We start from the raw sequence: 14,548 nt of genomic DNA on the forward strand, positions 1-14,548 counted from the left end.
TATAGATGATGATAATAATAACAACAGTAAGCCACATGAATTCCTAGTGATTCTTTGACTCCAAGTTGGCACTAAGGCTCCATCTAGCTTTGGCTTCTGCTTATTGTAACATCTTCTTCCAAGAGTAAAATCACAGTTCCCTTTATACACAGAATGTTCCCACACTTGCTCAATTATAACACACACAGGAAATAGTTTCAGAGATTAAGCATAGTCCACCAGATTGTAGCACTCATCAGTTCTTTGTCTCTGGCCTTAAGGTATCCAGCAACACACTATTTCCATAGTTACTTGTTTCTGACTTTAGTGGAAACTCTCTAGTATTTCCAAATGAAATAAGACACTGGCTTATGGCCAAGACACATACATTTTTGTCGTCTTAAGGAGCACCCACTAAGCTCTACTGAAGCAGTATAACAGGTGAACAATGCTTTCTGTTGAAAGCTTTTTTGCATCTATGAAGGTGATCATTCCATTCTTCCCAAGTTCATGGTGAGCTATATAAGCCTATGTTCTTCTATAGAGCCATGATTCCTTATATTTCAAAGTAATCTCTACACTGCCATAGTGTTTCATTATTTTTATGTGCTATTAATTGTTTCAAAGACCTTACTCCTGACCGGTTATAAGTAGGTACCCTGTGAGTTCACAAGTCAGCTGGGGGTGACTGTGACTGCCAGAGAGGGATGAACCTTGGCAGTGTGTGGAAACAGCTGGCTGTCTCAGTGAGGTCCAGAGAGGCAGGGTGATGTTACTGGTACCTTGTAGGAAAATGCCAGAAATGTGGCTAAACTTCCTATAGGGTCTAGACAGGCCCTCCACAACAAAGAATTACGCAGATCTAAACATCAATGGTGCTGAGTTTGAGAAGCCCTGTCTTGAGTGACTGCAATCTGTCCATGATAGTGGCATCTGGAAGCTGTTGGCTCTGGGAATGGTGACAGATTCAGATTTCTAGGGAAACAATCAGTGGGTAGGACTAGGAGTATTTGGTAGAAGACAAGAAGAACCTGGAGTCAGAAAATAATAAATAAAGACCTGGAAGTCTTTCCAGTTCTCTCAGAGAAGACAGCAACAGAACATTTGCCTTCCACTCTATTGAACGTAACATCTAAACGAGGGTTTGTGAGCTGGAGAAGCAAAGACAACATTCCCAGAAAAGCTCAAATAGCCTGGAAGAAGATTCACATAGGTGGCTCTGATCTCACTCAGAGGGACCCAGAGCCATGACCTGAAATGGCTGCAGATTTTCAAGGAACACATCCAGTGCTCTCCAGGGCAGACTGTGCACAGCACCTGGGCTCACCTGACTTGCCACGTGTGTTTCAACATGTTGAGATCATACCACACTTAAAGTTTTACCTCCAATTTGGGGTCTTCATCAATTTCCACTACCTTCAAGCCATGTTTGTTCTTCAAGTGCCTGTTGAACTCCCATTTGGTACCATACACAAAGTTGCAAACAGGACACTTCAGACCACCTGCAAGCAGAGACAGGAAAACAGCAGTGTTTATAGAAAGTAGGCATGCTGCTGTCTCTTTCTGCCCAAACGTGGAAGAATCCACAAAGCGCTTTACTTTGTATCCGGCACCTACAGTCACTCAAGCTTACCTTAGCACTGAAATAAAAGAGCAATGGTATCAGCTTTCAGTGGAAAGATTCTGGAACTTAATACACTTTTCTTATTTATTGAATAGGCTTTTGCAGAAGCCTAATATCGGTTTGATATCTTAAATGCCAGAGAGAAACGAGCAACATAATCCCCTTGACCAACTAGATTGTGGCTAAAATCAATCTTTCATGTAGTTATCTGCAAAGAATATTTTTTTTAAGTCACTAAAGAGCAGAGGCTGATTTGCCAATCTCCTTTGCCCCAAATGCTTACTTACAATCAGATGCTCAATTCTCAAACCCTTTCCAAGAGAAGCTAAGTAGCGAGCATAAATTCCCCTGAGAGTTTCCCAGTAAAGAATAAATTAAAAAGTCGTTCACATCCTGAAGTGTCCCTGTTTATTGAACCAATTAAATTGTGCACATGTTCCAGGCAGTGTTTAGATGTTTTAATTGGGATAATGTAAAACTCAAGGTAGAAAAAAAAAAAAGTAAGGTCACAGAAGAGACTTAAACTAAAATTAAAGCAGAAGCAGCATTAAATTGGAGACTGGACACCAATCTCTTAGCAGGAGATGCAAGCTCTAGCCAGAGTAGGCTAACTGCAGTCCCCGTGCTAGCTGACCAGATCTCCAGGCCAGAGTTGGGCCTCCACATGGGGCTGGGCCCAGACAGTGGATGCCCTCACCAAAGTTCCCCTGCTTGAGCTTCTGCAGCCTGGTGACTCTGCAGTTCCAGCAGCTCATGCCCCAGTGGTGACCTATCAGGTCTCACCTTCTCCTGCCCCATGTTTTCCCTATAGATAGCCTTTGTTCCCTAATCTCACCCTTAGACTGTAGTCCGAGAGCAATGAGACTCAACATTAACTTCATAAGGAAGGCCTGCTCTTCCTCGCCTCCTTAACTACTCTCTCTGTGTTCCGTTTGCTTTTGAAAGTCACAATGTTCACTTAATACTATCTTGCTTGCTCTTTTAATCCTGCCTCATGCCATGGCAAGCTGTTCCCCGACTCAGTCCCATAAATGCCACAGCACATGTCCAGATCAGTCATTAACCCAATGGACACCGTTTTCCTCCTATAACAATAGCAACAGCAGGAAGAGTAACACATATCTTCTCTCCGAGTATGCATGTCAAACACCTCAGGCATAAGCTCTGCTCACTTCCCAACAATACTGGCATAATCATGTCATTTTAAATGGAGGCTTCAGACTATGAAGTAGTATTTGCCTTAAGCCAAGGTTGTAACTAGCTTGAGTTCTGTGAAGTAAACAACAATGGTGGCCATAATTCCTATCAAATTCGTCCTGGACAGAATGATAACCTCACTCTCCTCTCAAGATCTTTCTGACTCAAATATCTGCACCAGTTCCTTACCTTTACTCTTAATCATGAAGCCTTACAAGTGATCATTTTTATATCCCTGACATGAGCATCAAGTGATGCCCAAAAATGCCCCATTTCTCCAATTCATCTCTGAGTTGAGCGAATCACAGGGATGACTATATTTAAGCAGCCAGAAGCTGAACTGAGGAGTATGTCTCAGGCTGTCACATTCATTTATTTACTGCTAATTTCAAGGAGTTCTGTCCTGATGCTGAGTTTGTCTGAATAAATTTTGTAAGAGCCAGGTTATCTCAGGAGCAGGCATCACTAATCTCATCCTCTGTCACATGCAGCTACAATGCATGCCTTCTCCTGAGCCAACTCCATGTTGGTGGAATCTCCACAGAATATGGTCTACAAATGGAGTATCTTGTCTATTGCAGAACTGGAAGCTAATAGTACGTTCCTTTCCACCTTCATTGCTCTTCAGTTCCCTGATCCTGGGCAGGTTTAAGAGAATACAGCAGAAACAAGAAAGAAGAGAAAACAAAGCTGGGTGACACTAGTCACCATCAGAAAGACTGGAAAGAAATGGACATCAAATTCTTAAGTTACAAAACATTCTACAAATAAGGCAACTTCTTCAGTAAATGCTTATTTTCATAAACTCAAAGACACTACTCTTTTGTAGACAAGACCAAATGCATTGTTCTTTCTTAGCCAGGAGCATAAGTAAACATCCTTTTAACCACCCACGGTGGCTTGACTGAGAAATGCCCCCACAGACTTGGGTATTTGAACACTTTGTCCCCCGGTTGGTGGTGCTGTTTGGGGAGGTTACAGAACTCTTAGGATGTGAAGGCTTGCTGGACCAAGTACATCGTAGGGCGGCGGCTATGCAAAGGTAAAGCCTTGTCCTGCTTCCATTTTTCTGCTTCCTGCTTGTAGTTGAGGAAGTGATGTCCCAGTTCCCTGCTTCAGCCACCTGCTGTCGTGCCTCCCCCGCCATTATGGATGCTCCCTCGAGAACTGTAAGCCAAAATGAACTCTTCCTTTTAGAAGCTGCTCTTGGCTGCATTGTTTATTGCAGCCACAAAAGGTGACTGATACATATTCCCTGTAATCGTGTAGTAGTCATCCACCCTGCTGTCTTCCTCCATGATCATCCTTGAAAAAGTTCTCTCAGTAAGGCCTTCCACCTTTGCTCATGGCTAGACCAACACTGCTTCTCCCTGACGGAGTTAAACACAGCAACAACCAACAGCAAACTTACTGAGGTCAAATGAAGGCTTCACAATGAAACTAGAATACTATTTTAGGGAAAACTAATTCAGGAAGAAAAACAACCTCAGATTATGTTTAAATTGAACTTAATATGATAATGCCCAGTATTAATTAAAACTTCAACCTTTGCCATACCAACTTTAATTAAAGAACAACAAATAGAAATATGTAATCTCACCTGAATGTATAACTATGCCATTTAATTGACATCAGAGCAGAGAGAAATAATTTCTACTTCAATTAATTAATTTCTTAGTGTGCACAGTAAAGGTCAATAGAAGGCTTGGTAAGCTAGTCTCAACCCTGGCATTAAATGCTCAGTAAAGTTGCAAATGGCCAGCCACAATTTTCTCACCTGGATTCATTAACCAAGAGAAAAGGTAGGGGGTTAAGGAGCAACTTTAAAAGCTCACCATGGCAGCCTTGCTCTTTACAGAATCCAATCTACTGGACATTTAGAGGCTTTCCAGGCATTAAAAACCTTCTTTTTGGTGCCTGATGTTACAAAAGATTCCATCTCATGTTCAATAACATGAGTTTAGGAAGGGCACGGAACATGAGGCAGGCAGGCAGATCATGTGAGTCTGGAGGACTTTCTTACTCTCTTCTACTAAGGTAGAATACCAATCCTCATATCCTCATGAAAGGCTACAGCACAGTATGCAAGCTATAGGATCCTCCAAATGGGTATTCTAACCATTGGAACATGTGAACACATGCATATCTAAAAGGGACTTTGCAGATGTGATTCAATTAAGGACTCTGTAGTGAAGATCATTCTGGGACATGGAATGTATCTATCTAATCGAAGGGAGCCTTACAAAAACAAGGAGGAGAGGGTCATCATAATGACACAATATGAAAAAAACTCCACTGAGCATCCTTGGCTTTGAAGGTTGAAGAGAAGGGACCACAAACCAAGTCATGGCATATTCTCTAGAAGCTGGACAAGGTCAGAAAACAGATAGATGTTTCCCTACCATCTGTGGACTTGTTAGCATCTCTACTTCAGCTTAGTGAGCCTTAGTTTGCGTACCTGACCTTTGTATCTGTAAGATAACAAACCTGCATAGTTTTAAGTTATTTGCTATAGTGGTTTTGGGAAACTAGCACAGGCATTCAGGGATTGGAGCAGCATGAATTCTAATTGCTCTTAATAATAAAAACCCAGAGTCAGACATTAGGGAGGAAAGCTGAGAGATCAGAGAAGCAGTGCAGCAGCCACTAGAGAGACCTTTTACCACTACCAATGCTCATAAGGAAGGGACCATCCTGTCCTTGGATCTTCCCCAAAGCAATGTGCTCATCCTCTCTGAGAGTGGATGGGGGCTGGGTTTGAAGGGTAGATGGAGGGAATAGGAGGAGAGGAAAGAGTGGGAACTGAGATTGGTATGTAAAATGAAAAAGGATAGTTTGCTGTTGTTTTTAAAAAAAATGGAATAAAAGAAATTAAATAAAATAGACTCTACTTGATGTGCAGAGCTAGAAGGAATTCATGGGTGTATTTTAATGGTCACATTAACGTACTTCCATGTCTCATTTTTCTACTTTTATATTCATCCTTTTGGGGATTAACTCCCATATAATAAACTAACTGTGTGTCACCACTCCCTGGCCTCTAGTGGCTTAGCTCCACACTCTCATCTTCAGGCAAGCTTTATTTGTTAAAACATAAACAAAATATCACTACACAGAAGCAGCTTCATTAAGGAACTTAGATACTGAATAGTTTAAATTTACAAGATGAGTAAGTTAAACATGGACTAGGAGTCCCTGCAGATATTAGCATTTCCTGTTGAATAAGAAAGTTTTACCCCTAGTGACCTGAAGTGCTGCTAGATCACAGCTGGCCACAGGACTCAGGGCTATTAGACCCTGTGCAAACCCTAGCCTCCCTCGGATCCTTGAGGAAAACAGCAAAGGGAAACTACAGCAGAGGAAACAAGCGAAGCTTATCATTAGCTGGCTGGTATCCTGAACTCTAATGAGAAGTCCCTGGTAAACACACCACTAGAAGCATCTACCAGTAACTCATTGAGTCTGGATTTTAGACATTTTAAACATGTCCCAAAATTAAATTGATGACTTTTGGGCTATTGAAGAGCTTCTGGATTTTCTGTTATGCTATTTCCTGAGATTAGCATGAATAATACGATATGCATGTGCTCCCATGGATACAGATTTACATTTTTCTAATTCAGTAGTTCAAAATAACAAAGACTTTAGCAGAAGCCAAAAATGAAGCCTTCCTCACATTTCTCCTGTCATTCCTTCTCCAGTCGTGATAATCTATTGTCTCTTCAGTGACTCTCAAACTGGGGCTAGAGAGAGGGCTCAGCCACTGGGAGAAGCAACTAATGGCCCTCCCAGGGCCTTGCCTTCATATGGAAGGGAAGAATTCTTTAGCCACACCATCAGAACACAGGTCCCTAAAAGGACCTGCCTAGTCCCCATGCTACTGAACAAAAGATAAGCAGGTTCCACTCAGGTAGGAATACCAATGAGTACCACGATAAAAATCACCTAGTTTAATACTGAGTTTCAGAGACTGGGCTGCCCACACAGGAGAGGCTGAAAGACAGGTGCTTAAGGAAATCTGTAGACAAATATCATAGCTTAGGGTATTCATCAAGCATTTACTTCATATCAGAAAAATAGCAGGAACTATCAGAGGATAAGAGCTAATTTTTGCAACTCCTGTTGAGGCAGGTATTAGCTTCCCCTGGGATGATTCTGAATGCAAGATCAAGTTCAGGGAAGATAAGCACCTGTTCCAAAGGCCATAATGTGCATAGGACCCAGTTAAGGTCTGTGTGGCTCCTAACCCTATGTGCATTCCAGAGAACCTAGAGAAATCTGATAGGGTGCTTTGTGCAGAACAGACCTTTGCTAAGTCTCCACTTCATCATATGACATGCCTCATAGAAGGGAGCTACGACTTCATGAAGCCTGGCACCAAACCACCTTACACACTTCAGTGCCTGTGACTGCTGATCTAGTCCTTGAGCAAACTTTAATCTGGCATCGGTGAAGGGGCAGGAGTCAGGGGACTGCAAGGGACATCTTCCTCAAACAGCACAAAACATACATTTATACAGGAGAAGACTTCAAATCCAAATTGATGATCAAGTGAGAACTTAAAGAAATCTACCTTCAAATAAGATGCACATATGCTAGATAAAATAAACTGCTTCATGTAATGCTTAGGAGAAGTCTAATGTCCAAATAGTACCAAAATAGTGAAGACATATTTAGTTGTTTGCTTCTTCAATAAGCCCTTAGAAAGGGATTGGGGGGTAGGGTGAGGATGGAGACACATGAAATATAATGATCAAGCACTGATCTTCAAAGCTTAAATATAAAACTCAGGTCCTGCTAGGAAATGCCAATTGATTAGAGAGCCTTAGAAAGTTAACAGACAACTTGGGGAATGAAACAGTTCTAGTTCAGCACAGCTTTTGCAAAGCGGTGATGAAAGCCTAAATGCAGCGATAGCCTCATCAATCAGATCCAAGGGCCTGCCCCACCAGCCAAACTGAACATCTATTTTCTGCCAATCAAATCCAAGAGTGTGAAGGATGTGAAAACTAAGCCCCAGCTTCTCACTCATTATTTACGGTGACTCTAAGTCAAATCCATCCTCCCTTGGGATTCCTGGACATGACGACTGTCGTGAAAAATAATGCAATGGAGGCTAGTGGTGCAGCTCGGTGGTAAGGTGCTGGCCTAGCATGTGCAAAGCCTTGGGTCCCATTCGCTGCACAGAAAGAGAAGGTCCCAAGCAATGGTTCCAGAAGTTTTAGATATTTTCAGAAAAGAAAAGTAAATCTAAGAACAAAAGTGTTTTGAGCCAGATGCCACTGAACAGCATCCTCTCCACCCTCATGGCAGATGTTCCTCTGTAGTTAAGAAGTCCGGCAAGTTCAGGCTAGGTGACTTGCCTAAGACAGCACGGTTCAAGGAAAGGAAACAGATGTGAGCCAAGATCCTCCCTTTCTGCTCCACCATCCTGTTCCTAGAGCCATAAAACTTCTCCTGAGGAAAACGCCAGGCCCGTTTTCTCTCTCGCACTCCAATACCTCACTAGTGGATGGCTCTGAAAGGATCTGAGTCTCAGCTGCTCATCTATTCCTGTTCTGCTCTGTCACTGGATGCTGCTGGATACAGACAATCCGTTCGTGTTACATGGAGATGCGTCTCTAGGCAACTCAGCAAGGGATGCCTCGCTCTGATGGGGGAAAAAGAAAGTATCCCTGGCTACAACACAGCTTGCAGGCCTCCATCTGGTAGCCAGACAGGTTTCTAAAAGCCCCTCGGCTCCACGTAGTCACCAGCTAATAAGAAGCAGTGTTCATGGCGCACTGGAGTCAGGCTCAGCTGAGTTAGTGGAGCAGAGACATAATGCGGCTGGACTTCCCTAGGTGGAAACAGCACCTGCGGCATGCCCTCTCCACAGGTAATGTGTGGTTATTTCTTTTCAATCAAACCTCCAAAAGAAAAACTCTGAAACTTTTTAATACTACCAGAAGTTTTCAGTAATTATCAATAAATGCTTAAAATATTTTTCAGGCTGGCTAAGGTATCTGTGTATTCAAAATGTGTTTTTCTATACCCCATTCCCACAAAGATCAACTACTAAATATGTCTATAGTAACATTGGTTACAATTTTATTTTTAAATCTAACTAAAATATAATTACATCATTTCCCCCTCCCACTCCATGTCTAGCCCCCTCTCTAGAGTTCATGGGGTCTTCTTCTTTAACATCAAGGAAAAGGGGGTATAAAGACTGTAAGAGCCAAAGGACCATGAAGTGTTGTGTTCTGTAAGATCACACCTCCTAGCTATGCAAAAGAAGCTATACCCATGAAATCTCAACATCACGGCTGTCTACCTAAGATCTAAAAAATTCCAACATCAGTTGACACCCCAAGATAGATGTGGGGGAGAAAATCTCACAGAGTCTAGTGTATGGATGAAGAACAAAAAGCAATTAACAACTCTTGAGAGAGGGAAAATTAGTCTTCCGGGGAGATGATTCCCCTAGTTGATTATCTAATAGTCAATAAGTGGTCAGCCCTAGAAATATATACATACAAGCAACACTAGATGACTCTAAAGGTTGTATTTATGCCTGTTCTTTTATATGTATAAGAAATAATAATAATTAAAAGGAGGGGGGAAAAGGTAGAAACTCCATACCTTTTGGCAACAGAACTTTTAAGCTCCTATATACAATGTTGTAGTATTGCCAAGAGCTCCGAGGAGTTATAATTACAAAGCCAAAGACTGTAGCCAAGGATAACAAAAATGGTCTTGTCCATAACAGTGAATGAAGAAAATAAGGTCTAAAATTTCTACTCTGCAAGCATTATGTGCAGACAGAGTAGACAACAATATTGATGGATACCACTGTAGATATCAGAGACTATGAGTAATGTTTTACCACCACCTTTTAGATCACCATATAACAGGTGTAATGAGTTGTAATTCTGACTTGTGTTTTCTGGTGAATAATGAGGATGGTGATGGCACACCAACAAAGAGGAAGGAGTAATGTAATGCCAGGTTCATGGGTTAGAACTGAGTTGTTAAAGTCTAGCAGACAGCAGAGGTCTGAGCCCCTCACCTACCTTGCTGGATGAGTGCTTCAGTTGCAAGCTCCCTACTGCCCACGTTGGCATACTCCTCATTGGGGTGCTTCCTGTTGTAGTGTCGCTTCAGGGAGCCAGAGATGTTACACGAGTAGTGACAATGGGCACAGCGGAAAGGCTGGGGGAACAAGAACAGAAATGGTGAACTTTGACAACTTCCCCAAGAGTGCCTCCTGGTGAGCATAAGACATCATCATGCCTGCAAATCTGCAGGCCCAATAGACTCTGTCACTAGGGAATGGCTGGTCCTAGTTAGGGTTTCTAGTGCTGTGGTAAAATACCATGACCAAAAGAAACTTGGGGAGGAAAGAACTTATTTCAGCGCACGTGCCCTGGTCACAGTTCATCATGAAGGGAAGTCAGAGCAGAAACTCAAGGCAGGAACCTAGGGGCAGGAACTGAAACAGAGGCCATTTGAGGAGTGCTGCTTACTAGTTTGCTTCCTATAGATTGCTCAGCCTGCTTTTTTTATACCACATCACCCAGGGGACACTGCCTTCTATCCACCTACATCAATCAAAAAAATGCTCTACAGGCTTTCCATAAGGCAATCTGGTGGGGCACTTTCTCAACTGAGGTTCCCTCTTCCCACACGACTCTAGCATGCAAGCTGACATCAAAACCAACCAATACATCCTGCTTCCATAAAACCCAAAGTGGCCAGGGCAGGGATTCCACTAAAGAAGCCTGCTGCCCTTATATCATGATTTCTCTTTTTGTCTACCTCTGGCACCAAAGAAGATAAATAAAATACCAATATGCTAACCAATCACAGTTGTAAGTGGGTGTCATTAAAAGCAGTTCCTATTACAATCAATTCATTGATACTCTTGTTCCTTCATCTAAACAACTTTCTTTGTGACATTACGCAGTGCCAGGCTGTGGGGAGGTATAGCTGGTAAAAGCCACCGCAGCCTGACCTAAGCCAGAAGAAGCACTTACAGAATAAAGTCACAGCTGGGTCCATAGCCTTGTCTGGCCTCTTGCATATTGCTTCCGGGAACTCACGAGAGGAAGGGAAGGAATGTCAATCAAGTCCCTCAGGAAGACTTTGGCATCAGCCTCGAAATAGCTATAGATCACTGCCATGTGCCAGGCTCTTTCTCATACCAAAGTGTCTTCCTGTGTCACAGCGTTGTGTAGTTCAGACAAAGAGTGGCAGGAATCCTGTTTGGCACTTGGACCTACTAGCAACACCAGCTTTCTGGCTGGGCAGCAAGAGAAAGAAGAATACCAGCGTTTTGGCCAGGCAGTAATAGAAGAAGCTCATGGGTCAGCAAGATGGCCTCAATACTCTGGATGTTGCAGGAGGTGCCCAGATGAAGCGTGTTTAACCTCACAGGTGAAACTTACCTACAGCAGAACCTCAGACAATTAGCAAAATGTCTCTGAGCTATTCTTCATCATAAAACCTGAGGATAATAGCTACCTTCTTGGGCTATGCTCTGGATGGAAGGGTGGAACACAAACAAACAGCTGAGATGCTGTGCTGAGAGTTCCCTACGACTTCCTTTAGCAATTCTACAACTCTCTTGCACACACAGAAGCTGGCACATCACTGTGTCTATTATGATCACCTTGACTATGTGACTGACAAATTCATCCATCTTTTCACCATTATTACGCAGACACACTGAAGCAGTTACAGGACTGACTGAATGTGGAGAACGCCAACCAGCCGGGGAGATGACCGCCCTGATCTGAAGCATCCACAGCCTCTAGCAATGGTTTCTTCTTCCCAGGCATATATGTTCCCAAGGCTTCCCACAGAGGCAGAGAGGATGGATGGATGGTAAACATAAAGGAGGTCCTTGGCCTCAGTTTTCTTTCTCCTTACTGTATACCCAACCACTCCTTCAAAACAGTTTTTGTCCATGCCTTCCACTCTTCCCCTTCCCACTTAGGGCCCTACAGACTCCTGGGAAAACAGTTGTCAAAGATTTGACCAACACCCATGTTCCACATCTATCAGATGGTGCCACCTCCCAGTATAAAAGCTACTGCTGCTGGCCTCTGCACTAACTGACAAGATCAGATTTTTAACCCTGATGTTCAGCACTGACTCTCTCTAAGGCCTTGAGGCCTGTGTGTCTTTCTGCTCTGGTTTCCAGCCACCATTGATGGCTGGATGTGAACACTCAGTGTGACCCCTTCCCTTTTTCCCCCAGTAGGAATATCTAGCTGCCGTCCAGTTTTCTCCACAGAGATATGCTGCAAGTGGAACTCAAAGCAACTGCAGATTCCTATCTTGCTACATAATCTGCTGATCAATCATACACAAAGCTGGCGCTCACCACAGCCACTTTTACCACTCAACAACTCCTGCTACCTAGCTCCTAGAATCTGTCCCTGCCCCTCTCCGCCTGCCACCCAGTGGAGAGAAGGATGCCATTCCAATTGTATTGATTTTGGCACCAGAGATTGACACCCAGAGCCTTGCACTGTTAAATAAACACTCTACCATTGAACAATATCTCCCTCCCAGATCCTCTTAAGAGAAATGTCACACCCCAGGAAGGCCATTCTCCCAAAGAAAGACAACGAAGCTTCAAAAAGTCCCCAGAGAACACCTACATCAAAACATCCTGGGACATAAAATATTTAGTGCTGTCCCATGCGGGGCTACATTTTTACAATCAGTCCTCTGCAGAACCCTTGTGATTTTGACCACAGGAACCTGCAACAAAGGCAAAACTTGTAGGGTTTCTCATCTATCAACTCCACAGGGGTAAAAGGACTACACTTCCCATAAAGGACTAGTACAGAGTTAAAAGCCACACCATATTCAAGAGCTTTCCTCTCTAAATAAGAAAACATTATGAATTCATTATTTTTGGAATGCTAGCATTCACACAGACATCAGAAAACTGAGAATGTACTGTATACATGGGTGGTCAGTGAGAAACAGCTGAGAAAGAGAGGAACAATCAAAGTGAAAAATGGTCCTACAAACCGAATTCTGACTGTGGAGCCAAGTCCATCCTCCAGATAAACCGCCACATGAGAATTTCAATGCCCTTCAGTTCCCATGCAGGTGCCTTGGAAGAATTTCTAATGAGAATAAAAATGGCAAACAGGTACGCCATGAGGAAAGAAAAGGTACAGATGAGGCCAAAGGAGGGCACAGTTCCCAAGCTACAGATTTTTAACATGTCAATCCTTGGAAGGCGTGGTGGAGAACTCTGCCACACCATCCCATGCAGACCGAGGCTATCAGGTTAGCATTATACAGGGAGCTCAGTACTGGGCTGAGTAAAATGTCTCTCAGGTGTGCTGTTCTGGGACCAGAAAGGCAACGATTCCCTTCCCTGGCCTCAACTCTGTTCCTTAAACCCTTTCTGTCATTCCATGAAATGCCCTGATGGGGTCCTCTGTCCTAAACTACATTCCCAGAGTTCCACCTGGACCTTTCTGACAAATCAGGTCTAAGCTGAAAAGCCTTGGTAGTGTCAATCTGAGAATTCTTCAGGAGCTATGGTGGGCGAGAAGGCAGGCAAACCACAGCTAAGTCACTCTGGCTGTGTTACTGATACATCAGGTTCTAAAATTCATATCCAAAGTATCTATTTGCTGACCTCCTACTGTGAGTGAGACACTGTTCTCTGATCTGGAGATCCTATGATGAATGAAGGCAGCCTTGTGACTCCCTGAATATATATGAGTTTCCAAAGATTAAATGCTACCGAGGCAAACTAAATCATAAAACTTGGTTCATACACCAGATACTCACAAATAGCAAATGGCACTGGACCTCAAAAGCAAAGTTATTTATTCGGAGTCTTCAGAACAGAATTCTACCAAGAGTTAGGAAGACAAAACTCGTGGCGTCCACACAGTTCACTTGGAAAAAAGCCTAATGTTCTGACTGTGCTTCAAAAGAAAGGGATTAGAAAAAAAAAGACAGGGAGCTATCAGTCACAGCTTCTGTTTAGTTGTACTGAAGTTACTTAACCAGCTTTCTGAGAGCTAACATCCTAACTAAGTTTTTCATCTATTTTCTGAGCTACCATATGCTCGGTAGCTGTGCTTTCATGGACTCATTCCCCTAAGCCTCTCAATTTTATATGGTGCAATGATTGTTCCCATTTCACTGATAAACAAATGGAGGCACAGAGTGATTTAGGCACTTGCCCAAAGTGTCCCAGTCTCTTCATCTGTACTGTTTTGGAGCACTAGGCATAGCTAACGACAAGGAAATGCTTTAGGTTTTTCACTGGCCATCTGGGCATCTATCTTCCTCACAGTTCTTCTGGGAGAGATTCAGGCTGGCATTCTAAGATACCATAGACAGGAGCCAGCCTATAGTTAACCATCAATAATAGCCATGGTAGACTTGGAAAGACTATGGCCCCTGCTGATTTTCACTATGCTGCATAAATGTGTGCGTACGTGCACACGTGCACACACACATACACACACACCAACTGTTAATGTGTGCTTTGTAATATTAGGCTCTAGAAGTCAACATTAGGTGTCAGGGAAGAGAGTGACAGTCCACGTAAGCAATAAAGAATATTAGTGTCTTTCTTGATGTCTGCGTAAATGCTAGCATTCCAAAAATAATAACTTCGCAATATTTGTTTACTTAGCAAGGAAAGCGCTAGAATATGGTATGGTTTTTAACTTTGTCATATACCTGCATTTGAACTGTAGACATTCTGTTCACATTTGA

The 14,548-nt window shown here is 42.9% G+C and overlaps 1 protein-coding gene across 1 annotated transcript in view; it reads right to left on the reverse strand.

Moving 5' to 3' along the window:
* Zfat (zinc finger and AT-hook domain containing) overlaps window positions 1-14,548 on the reverse strand; it is a 175,622-nt gene that overhangs the window by 21,547 nt on the left and 139,527 nt on the right. Inside the window, exons 12-13 of the mRNA XM_048457183.3 lie at window positions 9,856-9,994; window positions 1,363-1,481 (exon numbers count right to left, since the gene is read on the reverse strand). Of these exons, the coding sequence (XP_048313140.3) occupies window positions 1,363-1,481; window positions 9,856-9,994 (258 nt within the window). The remainder of the gene's footprint in view (window positions 1-1,362; window positions 1,482-9,855; window positions 9,995-14,548) is intronic.

Source organism: Myodes glareolus, chromosome 19 (genome assembly GCF_982192425.1).
Source record: "Myodes glareolus chromosome 19, mMyoGla1.1, whole genome shotgun sequence".
In the NCBI taxonomy this organism is placed as follows: Eukaryota; Metazoa; Chordata; class Mammalia; order Rodentia; family Cricetidae; genus Myodes; species Myodes glareolus.